General features: G+C 38.9%; 1 protein-coding gene across 6 annotated transcripts in view; it reads right to left on the bottom strand.

Moving 5' to 3' along the window:
* MIGA1 (mitoguardin 1) overlaps positions 1-18120 on the bottom strand; it is a 100054-nt gene that overhangs the window by 50779 nt on the left and 31155 nt on the right. For all 6 annotated transcript variants that reach the window (XM_060202198.1, XM_016192989.2, XM_060202197.1 and 3 more), the window contains one exon: positions 4364-4464. In XM_060202198.1, the coding sequence (XP_060058181.1) occupies positions 4364-4464 (101 nt within the window). The remainder of the gene's footprint in view (positions 1-4363; positions 4465-18120) is intronic.

Genomic DNA, 18120 nt, shown 5'->3' with positions numbered 1-18120 from the left:
CGATGAAACAAGTACTGCAGGTTCAAGCCCCTTCCCCACCTGCAGGTAGAAGCTTCATAAGCGACGAGACAAGTCTCTCCCTCTCTCTCTCTCTCTCTGTCTCTGTCTTTCTCTCTCTCTTTTGGTCTCTTTTTCTTTTTCTCTCTCCCTTTACTTCTTTCTTTGTCTCTCACCCCTTATTAAAACAAAAGAAAAAAGGGAAACTTGGCTGTGGGGAAATAGTGGAACCATGCAGGTGTCAGGTTCTAACTGGTACTTGTTTTCCTCGTGAGAAAACAAGAAAAAAGCTTTCTTTAGATATTATTCCAAAACATTAAAATGCACTTTTTAAAAATGTACAGTTCAGTGGTTTTCACTATATCCACAGAGTTGTACAACTGGTACCACTTTCCTTTTTAAATATTTTTATTTATTTATTAGTGGGTAGAGACAGAGAGAAATTGAGAGAGGAGGCGAGTTAAGGAGGGAAAGAGACAGAGAGACACCTGCAGATCTGTGTCACCACTTGTGAAGCTTTTTCCCCCTGCAGGTGGGGACCAGGGGTTTGAACTTGGGTCATTGTGCATGATAAAGTGTGTACTTAACCAGATGAGCCACCACCTGGAGTCACCAACTGGTACCACTTATATAGGAAAATCTTGTTAATCACTTTCACAGATGATTGAGCTGGCTTAGAGAAAAGCCTATGCCAAGACTTGTTTTAATATAAATAGGCAAGAAGTCTTTCGAGTAATTCTGAATAAAGCTTTTAAATGGTCACAAACTGCAAAACTTCCCAGAGTTCTGATCATATTTTCCTACTAATTTTTTTCATTAAAATAGCTTTCCCTGATTTAACATTTGGAATTTGGCATGTAGTAAGTGCAATTAAAAATAATTTAGCATCTCTTGGAAAAGAACTTGTTTTACAACATTCACATTTTGAGATCATTCATTTGCATACTTAGAAGCACTTCTAGGATGTTTCTTAAGTCCTTTGTGCATTTTGCTTCCCATAAGCATTTTTAACAGGGCAAAACTTTGTAGTTTTGTTTTTTTTTTAACCAATCAGAGCACTGCTCAGCTCTGGTTTATGGTGGTGCAGGGGAGTGAACTTTGGAGCTTCAGGTATGAGAGTCCCCTGTATAACCATTATGGTATCTACCACGACCCCACCCCCCCACCCCCACTCAAAACTTTTGTTTGTTTGTTTGTTTGTTTATTGCCTCCAGGGCCATTGCTGGGGCTCGGTTCCTGCACCACGAATCCACTGCTCGTGGAGGCCATCTTTCCCATTTTGTTGCCCTTGTTGTTGTGCTTGTTGTAGCTGTTATTGTTGTCATAGCTGTTGTTGTTAGATAGGACAGAGAGAAATGGAGAGAGGAGGGGAAGGCAGAGGGGGAGAGAAAGATAGACACCTGTAGACCTGCTTCACCACTTGCAAAGCTGTCTGCAAGTAAGTGGTGACCTGGGACTGGAACCTGGCTCCGACCACTACATTTTTTACCATTCACAAAAGTAAACTCCAAATGGATCATAGATTTGGATGTTCAACCAGGCACCTTCATGTATTTCAATCTAAATGCCCATTAACAGATGACTGTCTAAAGAAGTTATGGAATATATATATTCCATGGAATACTTTACTCTGCAATCAAAAAAGATGACATTGCATCCTTTGGGACCAAATGCATAGAACTGATTGTGCTTGGTAAAGAGATGAAAGACAATTACCAGATGGATTCACGCATATGTGGAATCTAGAGATCTGATTCATATGAACTTGAAAGAAAAAAAAAGAGCCAACAGAAGCAAGTAAATTGTTTCTAAGACTTGTGAGAACTCGGGTGATTATCTTTGAGAGGTGGGATACAGAACTTTGGTGCTGGGTGTGGTATGGAACTGTATACCGTCATTTTACAGTCTTGGAACCTAGTACTAGCCATAAATAAATAAAAAAAACAATTAATAATAAATAGTTAAACAAGTAAATAGTTGGGAGAAAGTTCATCAAGTTCAAAGTCCCAGCTTCAAGCTTCAGCATTATACAAGAGCACCGTGACACTGGCATTGGCTGAAACTTCCTGGATGATAAAGAAGTGTTGTTGGGACTAATAAATAGGGAGTCAGGCCGTGGAGCAGCGGGTTGAGTGCACGTGGCGCAAGGCTCAAGGGCCGGTGTAAGGATCCGGGTTTGAGCCCCCGCCTCCCCAACTGCAGGAGGTCGCTTTGCAACACCTCCTCTCTGTCTCTAATTAAAAATAAAATAAAAAATAATTTCGGGGGGTCGGGCGGTTGAGCACACATGGTACGAAGCATTAGGACCAGCGTAAGGATCCCAGTTCAAGGCCCCGGCTCCCCACTTGCAGGGGGGGTGGCCTCACAAGAGGTGAAGCAGGTCTGCAGGTGTCTAGCTTTCTCTCCCCCCATTCTATCTCTCCACCTCTCTCAACTTCTCTCTGTCCTATCCAACAACAACATCGATGACAACAATAACAATATATACAACAAGGGCAACAAAAACGGGGAAAAATGGCCTCCAGGCACAGTGGATTCATGGTGTAGGCACCAAGCCCCATCGATAACCCTGGAGACAAAAAATCAATAATAATAATGATTTTTTAAAAAATATTTATTTATTCCTTTTTTGTTGCCCTTGTTGTTTTATTGTTGTAGTTATTACTGATGTCATTGTTGTTGGATAGGACAGAGAAATGGAGAGAGGAGGGGAAGACAGAGAGGGGAAGAGAAAGATAAGACACCTGCAGACCTGCTTCACCACTTGTGAAGCGACTCCCCTGCAGGTGGGGAGTCGGGGGCTGGAATCTGGAACCTTATGCGGTGCTTGCGCTTTGATCCACGTGCGCTTAACCCGCTGCACTACCGCCTGACTCCCAATAATAATAATAATAAATTTAACCAGTTCAAGAGCGGTGCAATCATGCATGCACAAGGTCCTGGTAGTGCAGAAACATAGGAATAAATTATCAAATTAGAACAAATGGGAGCTGGGAAATGAGTCACCAGGTGAAGCACACACTTTGCCACGTGTTAGGACCCAGGCTTGAGTCTCTGGTTGCCACCTGAGAGCACCATGCAAAGAAGCTTCAGCAATAGTGGGACAGTGCTGAAATGCCTCTTTTCTATCTGTTTCTCTCTCTCCCTCTTGATCAAAAAAAACAAAAAAAGTAGAGAGAGAGACGCAACTACAACACCAACGTTTCCTTCAATGCGATTGAGGCTGGGCTCCAGGCTGGCTTGTGCTCATGGCAAAGCAGTACACTACCCAGGTGAGCTATTCAGTCAGCACCACAGTGAACTTTTTAGCAAATCAATCTTTTGAATCCGATCACTTGGAAAAACTATCTAGAAGTATAAATTCTGATTTTTAAAATATGAATGTTTTCAAGTCCCTGATATAAAGTAAATTGTCTTTTGTTAAGATATCTAAATGCATTGCATACAGGGAGATGGCTTAGCAGGTGGGGTGCAGGACTTGAATGCATAATGTCCTGAGTTCAATCCCCAGCACACACATCAGAGTGAGGCTCTGGTCAGTCAGCTTCTCTCTCTCTCTCTCTCTCTTTCTTTCTTTCTCCATTCCTCTGTTTTATGAAAGAAATATAAAATTTATGAAAAAAATCAGAGGCTGGGCAGTGGCACACCCAACTGAGCACACATGTTATCATGCACAAGGACCCAGGTTCAAACCCCCTAGTCCCCATCTGGAGGGGGAGCTTCACGAGTGCTAAAGTAGTGCTACAGGAGTCTGTCTGTCTCTCTCTCTCCCCCACCTCTCCCTTCCTTCTCCATTTCTCTCTGTCCTCTTCAAAATAAATAAATAAAATGTTTTGTAAAAATCATAATAAAGGGGGCCGGGTGGTGGCATACCTGGTTGGGTACACATGTTACAATGCAGAAGTACCCATATTCAAGTCCCTGGACCCCACCTGCTGGGGGGAAAGCTTTGCAAGTGGTAAAGCAGGGTTACAGGTGTCTCACTGTCTACCTCTCTATCTCCCCCTTCCCTCTCGATTTCTGGCTGTCTCTATCCCATACGTAAATAAAGATAATTTTAAAAATAAATTTAAAAATAATAACAAAGACACCTAAATGTCTTATCCATAACTCAAAATAAGTGAAATAACAATCTAATGTATGTATGTGTGTTTATGTCCAACTCTCTAGAGAAACAACTAGCTGCTGTGAAAACTTAATTTATGTTATATTCATCTTTGTATCCTGGTATACACCCCCCATACTATATGCTAAATAAATGGCCACTAAAATGAATTACAGCACGATGGCAAAACTGCCCTCTTTAGTTAAAACAAGCAAGCAAGCAAAGAATGAGAAATCCTCATAAAGGCCAAGCATGTCCTACCTCTGCAGCTGAAGCGAAGGAATCAGTTGATGCAGTGCTCAAGGTGTCTCGTAGACCAAAGTCATCCACATTCCCCTTCATGGTCATATCTGTATCTTTATCTTAAAAGTGAAATGATAAAAAGATTAGATGTTGCTATTCCTTATTATTGCCATATTTCATATTAGATAACTATTTTTATTTCAGTATTTAGACTACTGAAATATAAAAGATGATACAAATCAAATTGATATGAAATCTGACAAAATTCTCAAGGTTTACTTGGTATTTAACTGATTCTTTAATACTGCCAGGTAGAGAAGAGAGATAAAGCAGATACTCATTTTTTTAATTAAGAAGGGATTAAGTGGGCCAGGAGGTGGTGTACTAGATATTGTTAGACTCTCAAGCATGTGGTCCCAAGTTCTATCCCCAGAACTGCATATGTTAGAGTGAGGCTCTAGTTCTCTCTCTCTCTCTCATAAGTAAAAAACAAAAACAAACAAACAAAAACCCTTAAAGACATCTGGTTGAGCACACATGGTACAGTGCTCAAGGACCCAGGTTTGAGCCCTTAGTCCCCACCTGCAGGGGGAAACCTTCGCAAGTGGTGAAGCAGGGCTGTAGGTGTATCTCTTTCACTCTCTCTTTCTATCTCCCCTACCTGATAGATTCCTGGCTGTCTCTATTCAATAAATAAAGATAATAATAAAAAAACTTAAAGAAAAATTAAAGAGAATTAAGCAGTTCAGAAAGATAGCATTGTAATTATGTAAAAGACTTTTCATGCTTGAAATCCTGAGGTCCCAGGTTCAGTCCCCACCACCACCATAAGTCAGAGCAGAGCAGTGTGCTCTGGTAAAATTAAATAAATATTAGAAATTAAAAGGAATTAAACTTAATTTTATATTTAAAAGGCTTTAGCATATATAATAAATTGGTATATAACTATAGTTTAATTTTCTGCTTTATATAGTAGAGTGAGCAAGTGCCAAAAATAGCTTAGACTAGAGATTACATTGTAAGTGGCCTTGCTCAGACTGGGATAACTAATAAGCACATTCAATTTTTTTTTACTTATTAATATAAAATAGGACTTGTAGGGAATCGGGCGGTAGCGCAGCGGGTTAAGTGCAGGTGGAGCAAAGAGCAAGGACCGGTGTAAGGATCCCGGTTCAAACCCCCGGCTTCCCACCTGCAGGGGAGTCTCTTCACAAGCGGTGAAGCAGGTCTGCAGGTGTCTATCTTTCTCTCCTCCTCTCTGTCTTCCCCTTCTCTCTCCATTTCTCTCTGTCCTATCCAACAATGACGACATCAATAATAACTACAACAATAAAACAAGAAAGGCAACAAAAGGCAATAAATAAATATTTTTTAATATGACTTGTGATAAGCTGACCAATTAAAGTCGAGAAGAAATCTCTGAGTTTCAAATCTTTAAGACCTACTTAAAAAAAAAAAAGATCAGGTCTAGACCCTTAATATCTACTCTTCTTATTTGAGGATCAAATATACTTGCTGTACAATTATAAAGAGCTTAAAAATTCAATAATTGCAAATAATTAACCTGGCCATGTTCAGATAGGTGACCTACAAACAATGCACAGATTTTGGAAAAAGGGTATATATATTCATATACTATAGCCAGGAATCTACTAGCAATACATTTCCAAATATATACTGTACTTATAGCAGTGACTGTTGCAGCAAAGCAACCGAGATGCTTCAAAATTTACCACAAGCATGGAATTTCAATGAATAAATTATTTACATATGTTTCTTATTTTGACTCTGAATTTGCTAACCTTGTTGAATCTTCTGTCTTTAAAAAGAAGCAGGAATCTTGGTTATATAATCCGGTTATACATTAAAAAGTTACAGTAAAAAAAATCTAGTAACTGGTGTAAGGATCATTACTAGCAAACATAAAAAATAATCATATGGGGAGTCGGGCTGTAGTACAGCGGGCTAAGCGCAAGTGGCGCAAAGCACAAAGACCGGCATAAGGATCCCGGTTCGAACCCGGCTCCCCACCTTCAGGGGAGTCGCTTCACAGGCGGTGAAGCAGGTCTGCAAGTGTCTATCTTTCTCTCCTCCTCTCTGTCTTCCCCTCCCTCTCTCCATTTCTCTCTGTCCTATGCAACAACAACAACAACAATAATAAGTACAACAATAAAACAACAAGGGCAACAAAAGGGAAAAAAAAAATAAATAAATAATCATATGGGAGTTGGGTGGTAGCGCAGCAGGTTAAGCGCACATGACGCGAAGCACAAGGATCGGAGGAAGGATCCCTGTTCCAGCCCCGGCTCCCCACCCACGAGCAGGGGAGTCGCTTTACAAGTGGTGAAGCAGGTCTGCAGGTGTCTATCTTTCTCTCCCCCTCTCTGTCTTCCCCTCCTCGCTCCATTTCTCTCTGTCCTATCCAAAACCGACAACAACAATAACTACAATAAGAGTAAAAAATATTTATAAAAAATAATCATACATTTAGCATTTTTCCTAATTTATATTTAGTGTGATCTTATTTGACATTCTAAGTAGTTATTTTCCAAATTTAAATAATAACTTTACATATGAAGTTAAAATCCTTCTACTACTAAATGACTATAAATGAAACAAAACCGGAACTTAAATCATTTCATTTTTAATATAAGTTATTTTACAAGTTCAAATGCTTTCAACAAACTTGATAACAAAACAATACAATTGTTTTATATTATCAACAGTCACACCACTGATATTTTGGACATTCAATTGTCCAGAGAATTTATTTTTACTTTGTTTTTAGTGCATATGACATTTTTTAAAGCGCAGATACACATTGAGAATTTAATTATTTACAAAATTGTATCGACATTTACAACCTTCAAAAATTAGATCTTCATATTTTCCAATGTTAGTATTAATTATGTAAAATGAAATCCAAGCAGTATCATTTTTTTTTATGCCGAAATACTTTTAAAGTAAGATCAAATGACAAGTCAATTAAGTTAAATCTCTATTCCATATGCCGTTTGCTATTTCCAGAATGGAACACCAGCGTTTATCTTATGTCACTTTACCTTTCAGACATTACCCACGAGCTGTTAAAAAGTCTGTTTTACTTCACTCAACAGTAACCAGCCACTCAATGTCAATCCAGATCATTACCTTGGTTGTTCACTATTTGAAAGAAAAAAAAAAAATCTAACAAAGAAAAATGGCTCAAAAGAACTGAGAAGTTTTATTCACTCAATCTGACTTTGTAGCCTGCACTTCTTATTTTAGTAATTGTTAAGATTCCTCGAATGGCAGCTTAATTATGAAGAGAAATGATACATCTGCTTTTTTTTTTTGATATGGCAATAAAAAGTATAAAAAAAGAATATTATGCAACATCTCTAACTGCTATTGTGCATCTAATGAAATTTTAAAATATTTTTTTTAAAAGATAATAGCTCTTGATTGGGGACTGAAAGTCTGAAACACAAAAAATTAAAAGCCAGAAGTTTTACCTTAGCTAACATTTCTAGAGACTTTTTACCACATGCCTTAGTAACCAAGATAAATAAATAGCTCAAGATAACAATGAGACAATATCACACACGTACCAGAACACTCAAGCTGGAAAAATGCCAGTTTTGCCTTCATAATTTTGGGGGAGATAGCATAATGCTTATGCAAACAGACTCTCATGTCCGAGGCTACAAAGTCTCAGATTCAATCCCCTGCACCACTGTAAACCAGAGCTGAGCACTGCTCTGGTAAAGTAAAATAAACAAAACAAAAACTACTGTTAAAACAATGTCAGTGAAGTCGGGCAGTAACGCAGCAAGTTAAGCGCTGGTGGCGCAAAGCCAAGGACTGGCGGGGATTGAACTCAGGACTTCATGCTTGAGAAATCAACATTTTATCCACTGCACCACCTCCCAGACCACGCAAAACTAATCTTTAAAATTATTTATTTATTTATTTATTTATTTATTTATTTATTTATTTCTGAGAGAAGAAGAGAGAAAACCAGAGCACCACTATGGCATATATACAATGCTGGGGGCCAAATCAGGACCTCATGCTTGAGAGTCCAATGCTTTCTACACAACACCACTTCCCGGGGAATCAGGCAAAATTAAACTATAGTGAGGACCACACTCCTCATAGGTAAAACTATAAGAAAAGTCTGGTTATAATCAGCATAAGCATCAGGACCTGGGGAGGGTAGGTAGATGGGGTATTGATTGGAAGGAAGGAGAAGGGACCTTCTAGAAAGTTGGTATTGTTTCATTTATTTTTATCAACATGATAGTTACACAAAGGTGTTATAAATCACTGCACATTTTTGTTTGTGATTTTCCTCAAAGGCTTTAAGTGAAAGGAAAGAAAACAACTGTGTATCTTGGCCACAAATGGTTGACAGCAGAAAAGAGAATAAAATACTTTCTGTGTTTCAGTGATACACAGAAATTAATTTGCAAAATTAGTATTAGACATAAATTTTATTTCCTGATATAGATAGCATCTATAATGGTGACAGGTTAAAAGGTCAAACATTTGAAGTGTCTCAGTATAATAGCAAAGTGAACTGAAAATAATCAGTACCCTTTAAAGAATACCAGTAGTCACACTAGAGTATAATGTTACATGTACTTTGCTCCCTGCCCACCCCACCTTGGCCATCAGTCTTTTTTTTTTTTTTCTATTTAGTAATTGGTAATAATGAAATATCTCCAGACAAGGAAGCTGAGTAGTGCTTGCTATTTAATGACAACAATAAAAGTGTATCAGTTATACAATTCTCACTAAGTATTTTTTTCTTTTTCTTGTTTAATTTTTTATTTATAAAAAGGAAACACTGACTAAACCATAGGATAAGAGGGGTACAACTTCACGCAATTCCCACCACCAGAACTCCGTATCCCCTCCCCTTCCCTGATAGCTTTCCTATACTTTAACCCTCTGGGAGTATGGACCCAAGGTCATTATGGGGTGCAGAAGGTGGAAGGTCTGGCTTCTGTAACTGCTTCCCCACTGAACATGGGTGTTGGCAGGTCAATCCATACTCCCAGTCTGCCTCTCTCTTTCCCTAGTGGGGAAGGGCTCTTGGAATTCTCACTAAGTATTAAGCACACTCTAAATACTTAAGCAGTTGTTCATATAAATAAAATCGAGCTTGGTGGTCCGGGAGGTGGCACAGTGGATGAAACATTAGACTTTCAAGCATGAGGTCCAGAGTTCAATCCCCGGCAGCACATGTACCAGAGTGATGTCTTACTCTCTCTCCTATTTTTCTCATTAATAAATAAATAAAATATGTTTTAAAAATAGAGCTTGTAATTATAAAATGGCCACCTTTGGGTGGAGGTATATAGCATAATGGTTATACAAATAGTCTCTCATGCCTAAGGCTCCGAAGTCCCAGGTTCAATCCCCCCGCACAACCATAAGCCAGAGCTGATCAGCACTCTGGTAAAAAATAAATAAACAAAAATAAAAAGGCCAGCTTTGAGACATGAAAACCCTATTTTAAAGTCTTCTTGATTTTTATTGTCACCAGTGTTGTTGCCCAGTGCCTGTTCCAAAGGACTTTTCTTTCCTTTTCTCTCTCCTCTTTCCTCTCTTCCCTCTCTTCTCTCCTCTTCTCCCCTCTCCTCTCTTTTCTCTTTTGTCATCTATTTTATTTGCTAAGACGATGAGAAATTGAGAAGGGAGGGCAAGGTGGTGGCGTATCCCATTAAGCACTCATAGTACTGTGCACAAGGAACCAGGTTTGAGCCCCACTCCCCACCTTCAGCGAGGCCACTTCACAAGAGAAGCAGGTCTGCAGGTGTCTATCTCGCTCCTTCTTTAACTTCCCCTACCTAATTTCTCTCTGTCCTGTCAAATAAAATGGAAAGGAGAGACAGCAAGAGGAGTGGGAGATACAGAGGAAGAGAGATAGACACTTACCAACCTGCTTCACCACTCATGAAGCTCCCCCTGCTGTTGTTAGGGATGGGAGCTGAAATCTGGTTCCTTGCGCTTGGTAATGTTTATGCTCAACCAGTTGTGCCAACCTGCAAGAGCCAACTTTTTAAAGAATATGACCTTTTTTATTTTATTTTATTTATTTTATTCTTAATGATAGAGAGCTCCAGAGAGAAAGACAGAAACTGTTCAACTCTGGTTTATGATGGTACTGGAATCTGAACCTAGCCCTCAGAACCTCAGGCATGAAACCTTTTGCATAACAATTATGTTCTCCAGCCTAAAAGCCAATGTTTATTTGCTTATTTCTTGCATTTGAAGTATACTTCTTTTTTTTTTGAAATATTTATTTATTTATTCCCTTTTGTTGCTCTGGTTGTTTTATTGTTATAGTTATTATTGTTTGTTGGATAGGACAGAGAGAAATGGAGAGAGGAGGGGAAGACAGAGAGAGGGAGAGAAAAACAGACACCTGTAGACCTGCTTCACAGCCTGTGAAGCAACTCCCCTGCAGGTGGGAAGCTGGGGGCTCCTGACGGGATCCTTATGCAGGTCCTTGCACTTTGCGCCACCTGCGCTACCGCCTGCCTCCCTATTTATATTTTTTTTAATTATCTTTATTTATTGAATAGAAACAGTCAGATATCAAGAGGGAAGGGGGTGATAGTGAGGGGGAGACAGACAGACACTTGTAGCCCTGCTTCACCACTTGAAAAGCTTCCCCCTGCAGGTGGGGACCAGGGCTCCATCCTAGGTTCTTATGCACTGTAACGTGTGCTCTCCATCCGCCCTGAAGTATACTTCTATGACTTTTTAGCTTGAGATTCTTTGTCACGGTCCTTAACTACCATGCAGCTGTAGCTAATGACTTTAGGAGGTCATTTAAGGGCTTCTTCTTTAAGATTTTATTTACTTATTTATTTATGAGAAAGACAGGAGGAGAGAGAGAGAAAGAACCAGATATCGCTCTGGTACATGTGCTACCAGGGACTGAACTCAGGACCTCATGCTTGAGAGTCCAGTGCTTTATCTACTGCGCCACCTCCCAAACCAAAGGGCCTCTTTTGCTTGACAAATGTAGCTCATTAAAGTTGGATGCAAGCACACACGAGCTTGGCACTTGTTGAAGGCTTTGGCAGCTTCCTGAATTCTGCGTGCTGGACCACTGTGAGTGAGGGTGGTCTTCAGCACCTCTTGTAAGGCATTACTAATTCATTAGACCACTGGCAGCAATGCTTCCCTCTGCCATGGTGATGGGTTCTGAGTGAAGTTGAATCTTGAATGCACCCCACACTTCTGCCCTCCCACATTTCAGTAGAGGCAAGGAAAGAACTGTTATATGATTTAGTAGCTTGTATTCAGCATCTTATTAAAATTCTTCTAATACCCAGTCCCGAATTAGTTCAATTCATAATACTACCTTGTACACTTGAAATGCGCAGTTTAAGCCTATTAATGACCCATCATTAACATTAGAGGTTCTTCAAAGATAGCCTTCCACATAATTGGGGCATTTTTTTTTCAAACACCATAAAATACCATGTTGGTTCTCAGTAGAGCAACTTTTTTCTAACCTTTTAAAATAGCAAATCTAAAAGCATTTTTTAACCTGTTTTTATCATTCAGGACTTTAAAATATTCATGTACACATGGTACGGGAGATGGTGCAGTGGTAAAGCTTTGGACTCTCAAGCATGAGGTTCCAAGTTCGATCCCCGGCAGCACATGTGCCAAAGTGATGTCTGGTTCTTTCTCTCTCCTCCTATGTTTCTCATAAATAAGTAAAATCTTTAAAAAAATATATTCATGTACAGACATAAAATTATGTTCTTTTTTGGAAGAACACTGAAAGTATGTTTACTTTTAATAAAATGGTCATATATTTTGGGGCCAAAAATCTGACTGGAGTCAAGCCTGTTTCCTTCTTTCACAATTCACATATTAAATTTTTTCCAACGTAGGATTTGTGTGAAGGGTGGAAAAAAAAGGAGGAAGAGAGAGAGACACGGGGGTGGGAGGGGCGCGGGGGAGAAAAGTAAAGCTAGAAGCTAATTCAGCCCTGGAACTTGAAAGTTCAGGTTGGATCTATTCCTTTAAAGCAATCTCAGTGGGTTTTCTACATATCTTGCTTTTGCTAGGTACATTCTATTTTCTGTCACTCAGAAGGCATCAGTTCTATTTTAAACTCAGCAGATTCTAGGGGAGATTCCAAAGATGCCGCTCCTTTTTTTTTTTTTTTTTTTTTTTAAGATCCAGGCTGTCCACTGTCGATTTTCTAACACCAGCAAGAAAAGGAAGCCTGCTTACTATCTCAATGTCATCGAATTTCTACTCCAGCAGCTCTCCTCTAGTTGATTTTGAGCGGTTTAAACATGATTTGGAATCTTGTCCTTTTTATGGTTTTATTGAAAATAGAAAAGTGCTGCTGCCAACATGTCAAACTATTTTCCAGCCTCTACTATAATCTGTTAAAATAATTAAGAAATCTTGAAAATCACTGCTGTCCTTTGTGTATCATACATTGACTATATGTCCCATTCAGACTGTGACTAAAGTTTTAAAATTCTGCTTTGTTTTAAAATGCTATAATGCAGTTTGAGAAAAAAAAAAGTTAAATACAAGAAAATCAAATCAAAATACAAGAAAATCAAAAACACAATTTCAGAAAGTGAAAAACTTGAGTTGATTCATTTTCTTGATTTTTTTTCCCTCAGTGTATCTAAATAATGGAAACAGTAACAATCAAATCCACTGAAGCACACATGAAAAAGAAACACTGACATGTTCTTGATGTGCTATATCAAAGTAATACATGTACAAAAATAACCCATTATGACACTAAAGAGAGAGAGAGAGAAGAAAGGGGAAAGGTTATAAACATTATCTCTGGCTCTCTCTATTTATCAAAACTCCCCCATTTTTTCTTTGTGATTAATATCGGGTTACAGTATTTTAAGATTGCTACCATCAAAGTTCTGTGTCCCCAAGCCCAACTGTGAGTCTCAACTGGGAAATATATTTGCCAATAAAAATAAGCAGTAGAAAGAAGTAACATCGATTTTTCACTTTATTTTTATTTTTATGTTTTTGCCAAGGACCGAACATGTGTTCTGCCACTAAGTGTTGATCTATCCTCCCAGCCCTTTCTGCCTTAGGTGAATGTAAAGGAAAGCTAAACGTAAGTAAGGCTGCAGTTTTACAGACTTTAATAGCGTTAGGGTCACCAAAAACAGTTGGTTACTTTACACAAGCACCGTTGGCAGATAGGAGAAGTGAGGACAGAAATCCAACCCATATGAGTCTGCTTCTTCCTGGATGACTGAGTCTGTTTCTTATCAGAAACGTGCTCTCCCTAGGAGGCTACATGGGGCTTTCACCAAATCACATAAATGGATTAGTGAAAGTTCTAAATTCTAGAATTAGAAATCTAAGCTGAGAGAATACAGCATGAATATGAAAGAGGCAAAGGCAAGCAGCAGGAATTTCTCCTTTTTTTTTTTTTTTGGCACCTAAAGAAATTTTCACTTTACTGCTTTCATCGCTGAGCCTATTTTGACTTAGATACATAACAACTGTTAGACCTCATTTTGTAATAGTGCTAAATGCTTTGACATTAACATTGTACATCTTAATACAAAGAAGAAAAGTGTTAGGCCAAGTTTCTCATCTGCTCAGCAATTGGCACTCTGTATATTTAGAGGTCTGAGTATACATGTTAAGCCTGTAACTCAAGTCACCCTCTAAAAATAAACCCTCAGGGAGTTTATCTTCCAACAACAGTGATTCTGCAGAGGAGGAAAAGGACAGGGTCTTAACGTGTCAACTTGGGACTGTCTAATATTTGACTCAAGGATAATAGGTTGTTGAGGTTGGGAGGGTGTCTGAATAGTATAGTGCCTGTCTTTTAAGATTGAGGACCTGGGTTCTATCCCCAGCACCATATAAGAACAAAAGAAGACAGAAAACAAATACAACATAACCAATGACACAGCCGTGCTCTTATCTCTCTCAAGTACACAAGCTTCACAGCCATGAAGCAGGTGGGGAGCAGGTGAAGCAGGTCTACAGATGTCTATCTTTCTCTCCTCCTCCTCTCTGTCTTCCCCTCCTCTCTCCATTTCTCTCTGTCCTATCCAACAACAACAATAATAACTACAACAATAAAACAAGGGCAACAAAAAGGGAATAAATAAATTAATAAAGATTTTTTTAAAATATGGTCTCAGTGAAATTCTACTTATCAAGGAAAAAAAGACAAAATATTTTGTTTGTGTTAGTCAACTGTTGGTATGCACGAGACCCCTTCTGTTTCATTTGGTTTAAATCCCCCCTGCTTAACACTATTCTATTTACATAACCACTTCATTCTATTTACATAACCGCTGTTAACAAGCACCTCCCTCCAGGGCATTGGTTCAATCCCCACTGTTTCATGATATGTTTTTGCTCCACCCCCCCTCCTTGTCACACCCTGATCCCTTCTTTGTCACACCCTGATTTTCACCAGTCACTTTTCTCTCCACCCTCTCTATGTCACATCCTGTTTCCACCCTACTTGGGAAGTATATATAAAGACAGCATTGTGAGTTTTAGGGTACTGTACTTTGAGTTTAACTTAGCTCGTCTTAGATTGTGCTGCGTCCTGCATGAATAAAGAGATACTGCCTACAGCTCAATCATGAGTCCCTGGTCGTCTGTTACCCGCCCGTGAAGCCAGCCCGGCGAAAACAACATAACCCATCGAAAACAACAGTCAACAAGTTTCTTGGCAAACACATAAATTCGATTAAGACTACTTGTAATTCTCACTGGTTCCCTTTTGCCTAAAGGTACAAAATAAGGACCTTCATGACTTATTCCCTTCCCAATTTCCTAGGTTCCTCTTCCAATACTCCTATATATAATGAAGTCCTAAACTATGTCAAATGGCTTGCAGTTTCCTAAACAAGTTCCACTTTACATCTTGATCCATGTTGTTGCTTTTGCTTGTAATGCCCTTTTTAAAATCAGCTTATCCATCAATTGCCTTTTTTCAAGCACCACATCTGAGACACTCTTAACCTGTGAGTAATATTAGATGTCTTGCTATGGTGTTTAGTAGCATTTTCTTTTTTTTTTAATTAATTAATTTATTTATGAGAAAGATAGAGGGAGAGAGAAAGAACCAGACATCACTCTGGCACATGTGCTGCCGGGGATCGAACTCGGGACCTCATGCTTGAGAGTCCAAAGCTTTACCACTGCGCCACCTCCCGGACCACTAGTAGCATTTTCTAAGCACATTATTATAGCTCTTATTCCACTATGCTACATAATTTTTAATTCCAGTCTCCAAGATTAGACTCTGTACTGTCTGAAAGCAAGGAAAAAACCTTTATCCCTGTCTCTTGAGTACCTTATACAAATCATAGTTGGCATATACTAGGCAATCAAATGTAAATAAATATTCCAGACCTGAAATACTCTGAGTTCATCCTGTCCAAAAAATAGATTACCAAGAGGCCAAACAACATCTGAAAGACACAAAGCAATGCTGTTAAGCTATAAAAATTCCTGTTTTTATTTAAGGGCTAAATTTGTTCCTACACATAAGTATAAAGGAATCTCAAAATCCTTCCCTTCAGCCAAAGGAAAAAAAATGTATCAAACTTAGTTTCAGAGTTGCCTGCTAATAATAATACTGCTTTTGCAAATATATCCTCTATGGAAAAATGTAAATGAACTATGAAGCCCAATTACTTTTAGAAGAATTCTAATAAAGTGTATATTAACTTTATTTGTGTAAGCCAGATCAACTAAATAATGGCCCCAAGAAACTGAGCAAGCACTGATTGTCATTTATCAGGCTTATTTTTACACTGGCATTAAATTCAACAGTTTGGTCTTGTTCTAATGGTATTGCGAAAGTGAATAAAGAAAAATCTTAACCCCCAAATGTATTAACTATTGAAATAGTTACCTAGTCATATAACGGCGAATATCATGCATGATGCAAAGAAGTTTTCTAGAGTATAAATCAGTCCTTGATGTCAGGTTTTAATTCCATTCCTACCAATCTGTCATTAGTTATTGTGACCAGCTAAAGTCTCATTTGTACCAAAATAATTCAGATAATAGTAAATTTCTGTTTAACATTACATATTATCATATAGTATTAATATATACAAAAATTGTCTATGTGTGTAGTTATGTAGTATAGATGTATATTTTGAATAGTTTTAATGAATTTACCACACATTTAAAGTACTTTCAAAATTTGCAAAATTATTCACTTAATCATGGAAAATAATACAGGGGCCGGGTGGTGGCACACCTGGTTGAGTGCACATTTACAGTGCACCTTCAAGGACCCAGGTTTGAGTACCCAGTCTCCACCTGCAGGGGGAAAGCTTTGCGAATGGTGAAGCAGTGCTGCAGGTGTCTGTCTGTTTTTCTCCCTATCTCCCCCTCCTCTCAATTTCTGGCTGTTCCTATCCAATAGATAAATAAGAGATAATAAATTTAAAAAATAATAATAATAATACAATCATGTAGAGAGCAGTACTGTCTATAACTTGTCCTCCTGATGATATTCATGAAATAAGGAACTCTAACGAATTTCACAAATACTCAGCTATGGGGGTGGGGAGTACCGCAGTGGATTAAGCAAAGCGCAAGTTCAAGCCCCCAGCTCCACACCTGTAGGGGAGTCGCTTCACAAGCAGTGAAGCAGGTCTGCAGGTGTCTATCTTTCTCTCCTTCTCTCTGTCTTCCCCTCCTCTCTCCATTTCTCTCTGTCCTATCCAACAACTAACAAAATCAACAATAACAACCACAACGAGGCTACAACAAGGGTATCAAAAGGGGAAAAAATGGTCTCCAGGAGCGGTGGATTCATGGTGCAGGCATTGAGCCCAGCAATAACCCTGGAGGCAAAAAAAAAAAAAAAAAAGTACTAACAGATAGCCACTTGTCTCACACCAGATCTGTTTACTTTCAAGTTCCTATCTTAGTTTCTTAAATAGGTGGAGTACACTTGAGCTGGGGAGATATGGGAATAGATAGAGGTGGGAAGGATAACATTTAAAAATGTATTTCTGCTTTAGCTCAGAACAAAAGTACATGCTAACAAATAAAACTTTCTAACTGCTTCATAAGAGTGAATTTTAATTGGCCAATCAGCCTACAACAGCCTAGACAGGGATTTTGGACTGCTTACTTCATCTGAGTTTCATCATATAAGAAGAATAAAGTAATGAACAGTTAAATCAATAACAAGTTTTTTGTTTGTTTGTTTTACCAGAGCACTGCTCAGCTCTGGCTTATGGTGGTGCGGGGGATTGAATAAGCTGATTTTTTAAAGTAATATTTTACTAAGCAGTTCTCATTTTGTGAAGAAGAAAAGGGAAGGACAAGGGAGACAGCATAATGCTTGTGCAAAAAAGACTCATGTCTGAGGCTCTGAGATCACAGGTTTATTATTATTATTATTATTAATAAAAAGGAAACACTGCCAAAATCATAGGATAAGAGGGGTAAAACTCCACACAATTCCCACCACCAGAACTCCATATCCCATTCCTTCCCCTGATAGCGTCCCTATTCTTTATCCCTCTGGGAGTATGGACCCAGGGTCATTGTGGGATGCAGAAGGTGGAAGGTCTGGCTTCTGTAATTGCTTCCCTGCTGAACCTGGGTGTTGACAGGTCGATCCATACTCCCAGCCTACCTCTCTCTTTCCCTAGTGGGGCGGGGTTCTGGGGAATCAGGGCTCCAGGACACATTGGTGGGACTGTCTGTCCAGAGATCACAGGTTTAGTGTCCTGCATCACCATAAACCAGAGTTGAGCAGT

This window comes from Erinaceus europaeus, chromosome 11, assembly GCF_950295315.1.
Source record: "Erinaceus europaeus chromosome 11, mEriEur2.1, whole genome shotgun sequence".
Taxonomy (NCBI): Eukaryota; Metazoa; Chordata; class Mammalia; order Eulipotyphla; family Erinaceidae; genus Erinaceus; species Erinaceus europaeus.
This window is presented reverse-complemented; position numbering and strand designations above follow the sequence as displayed.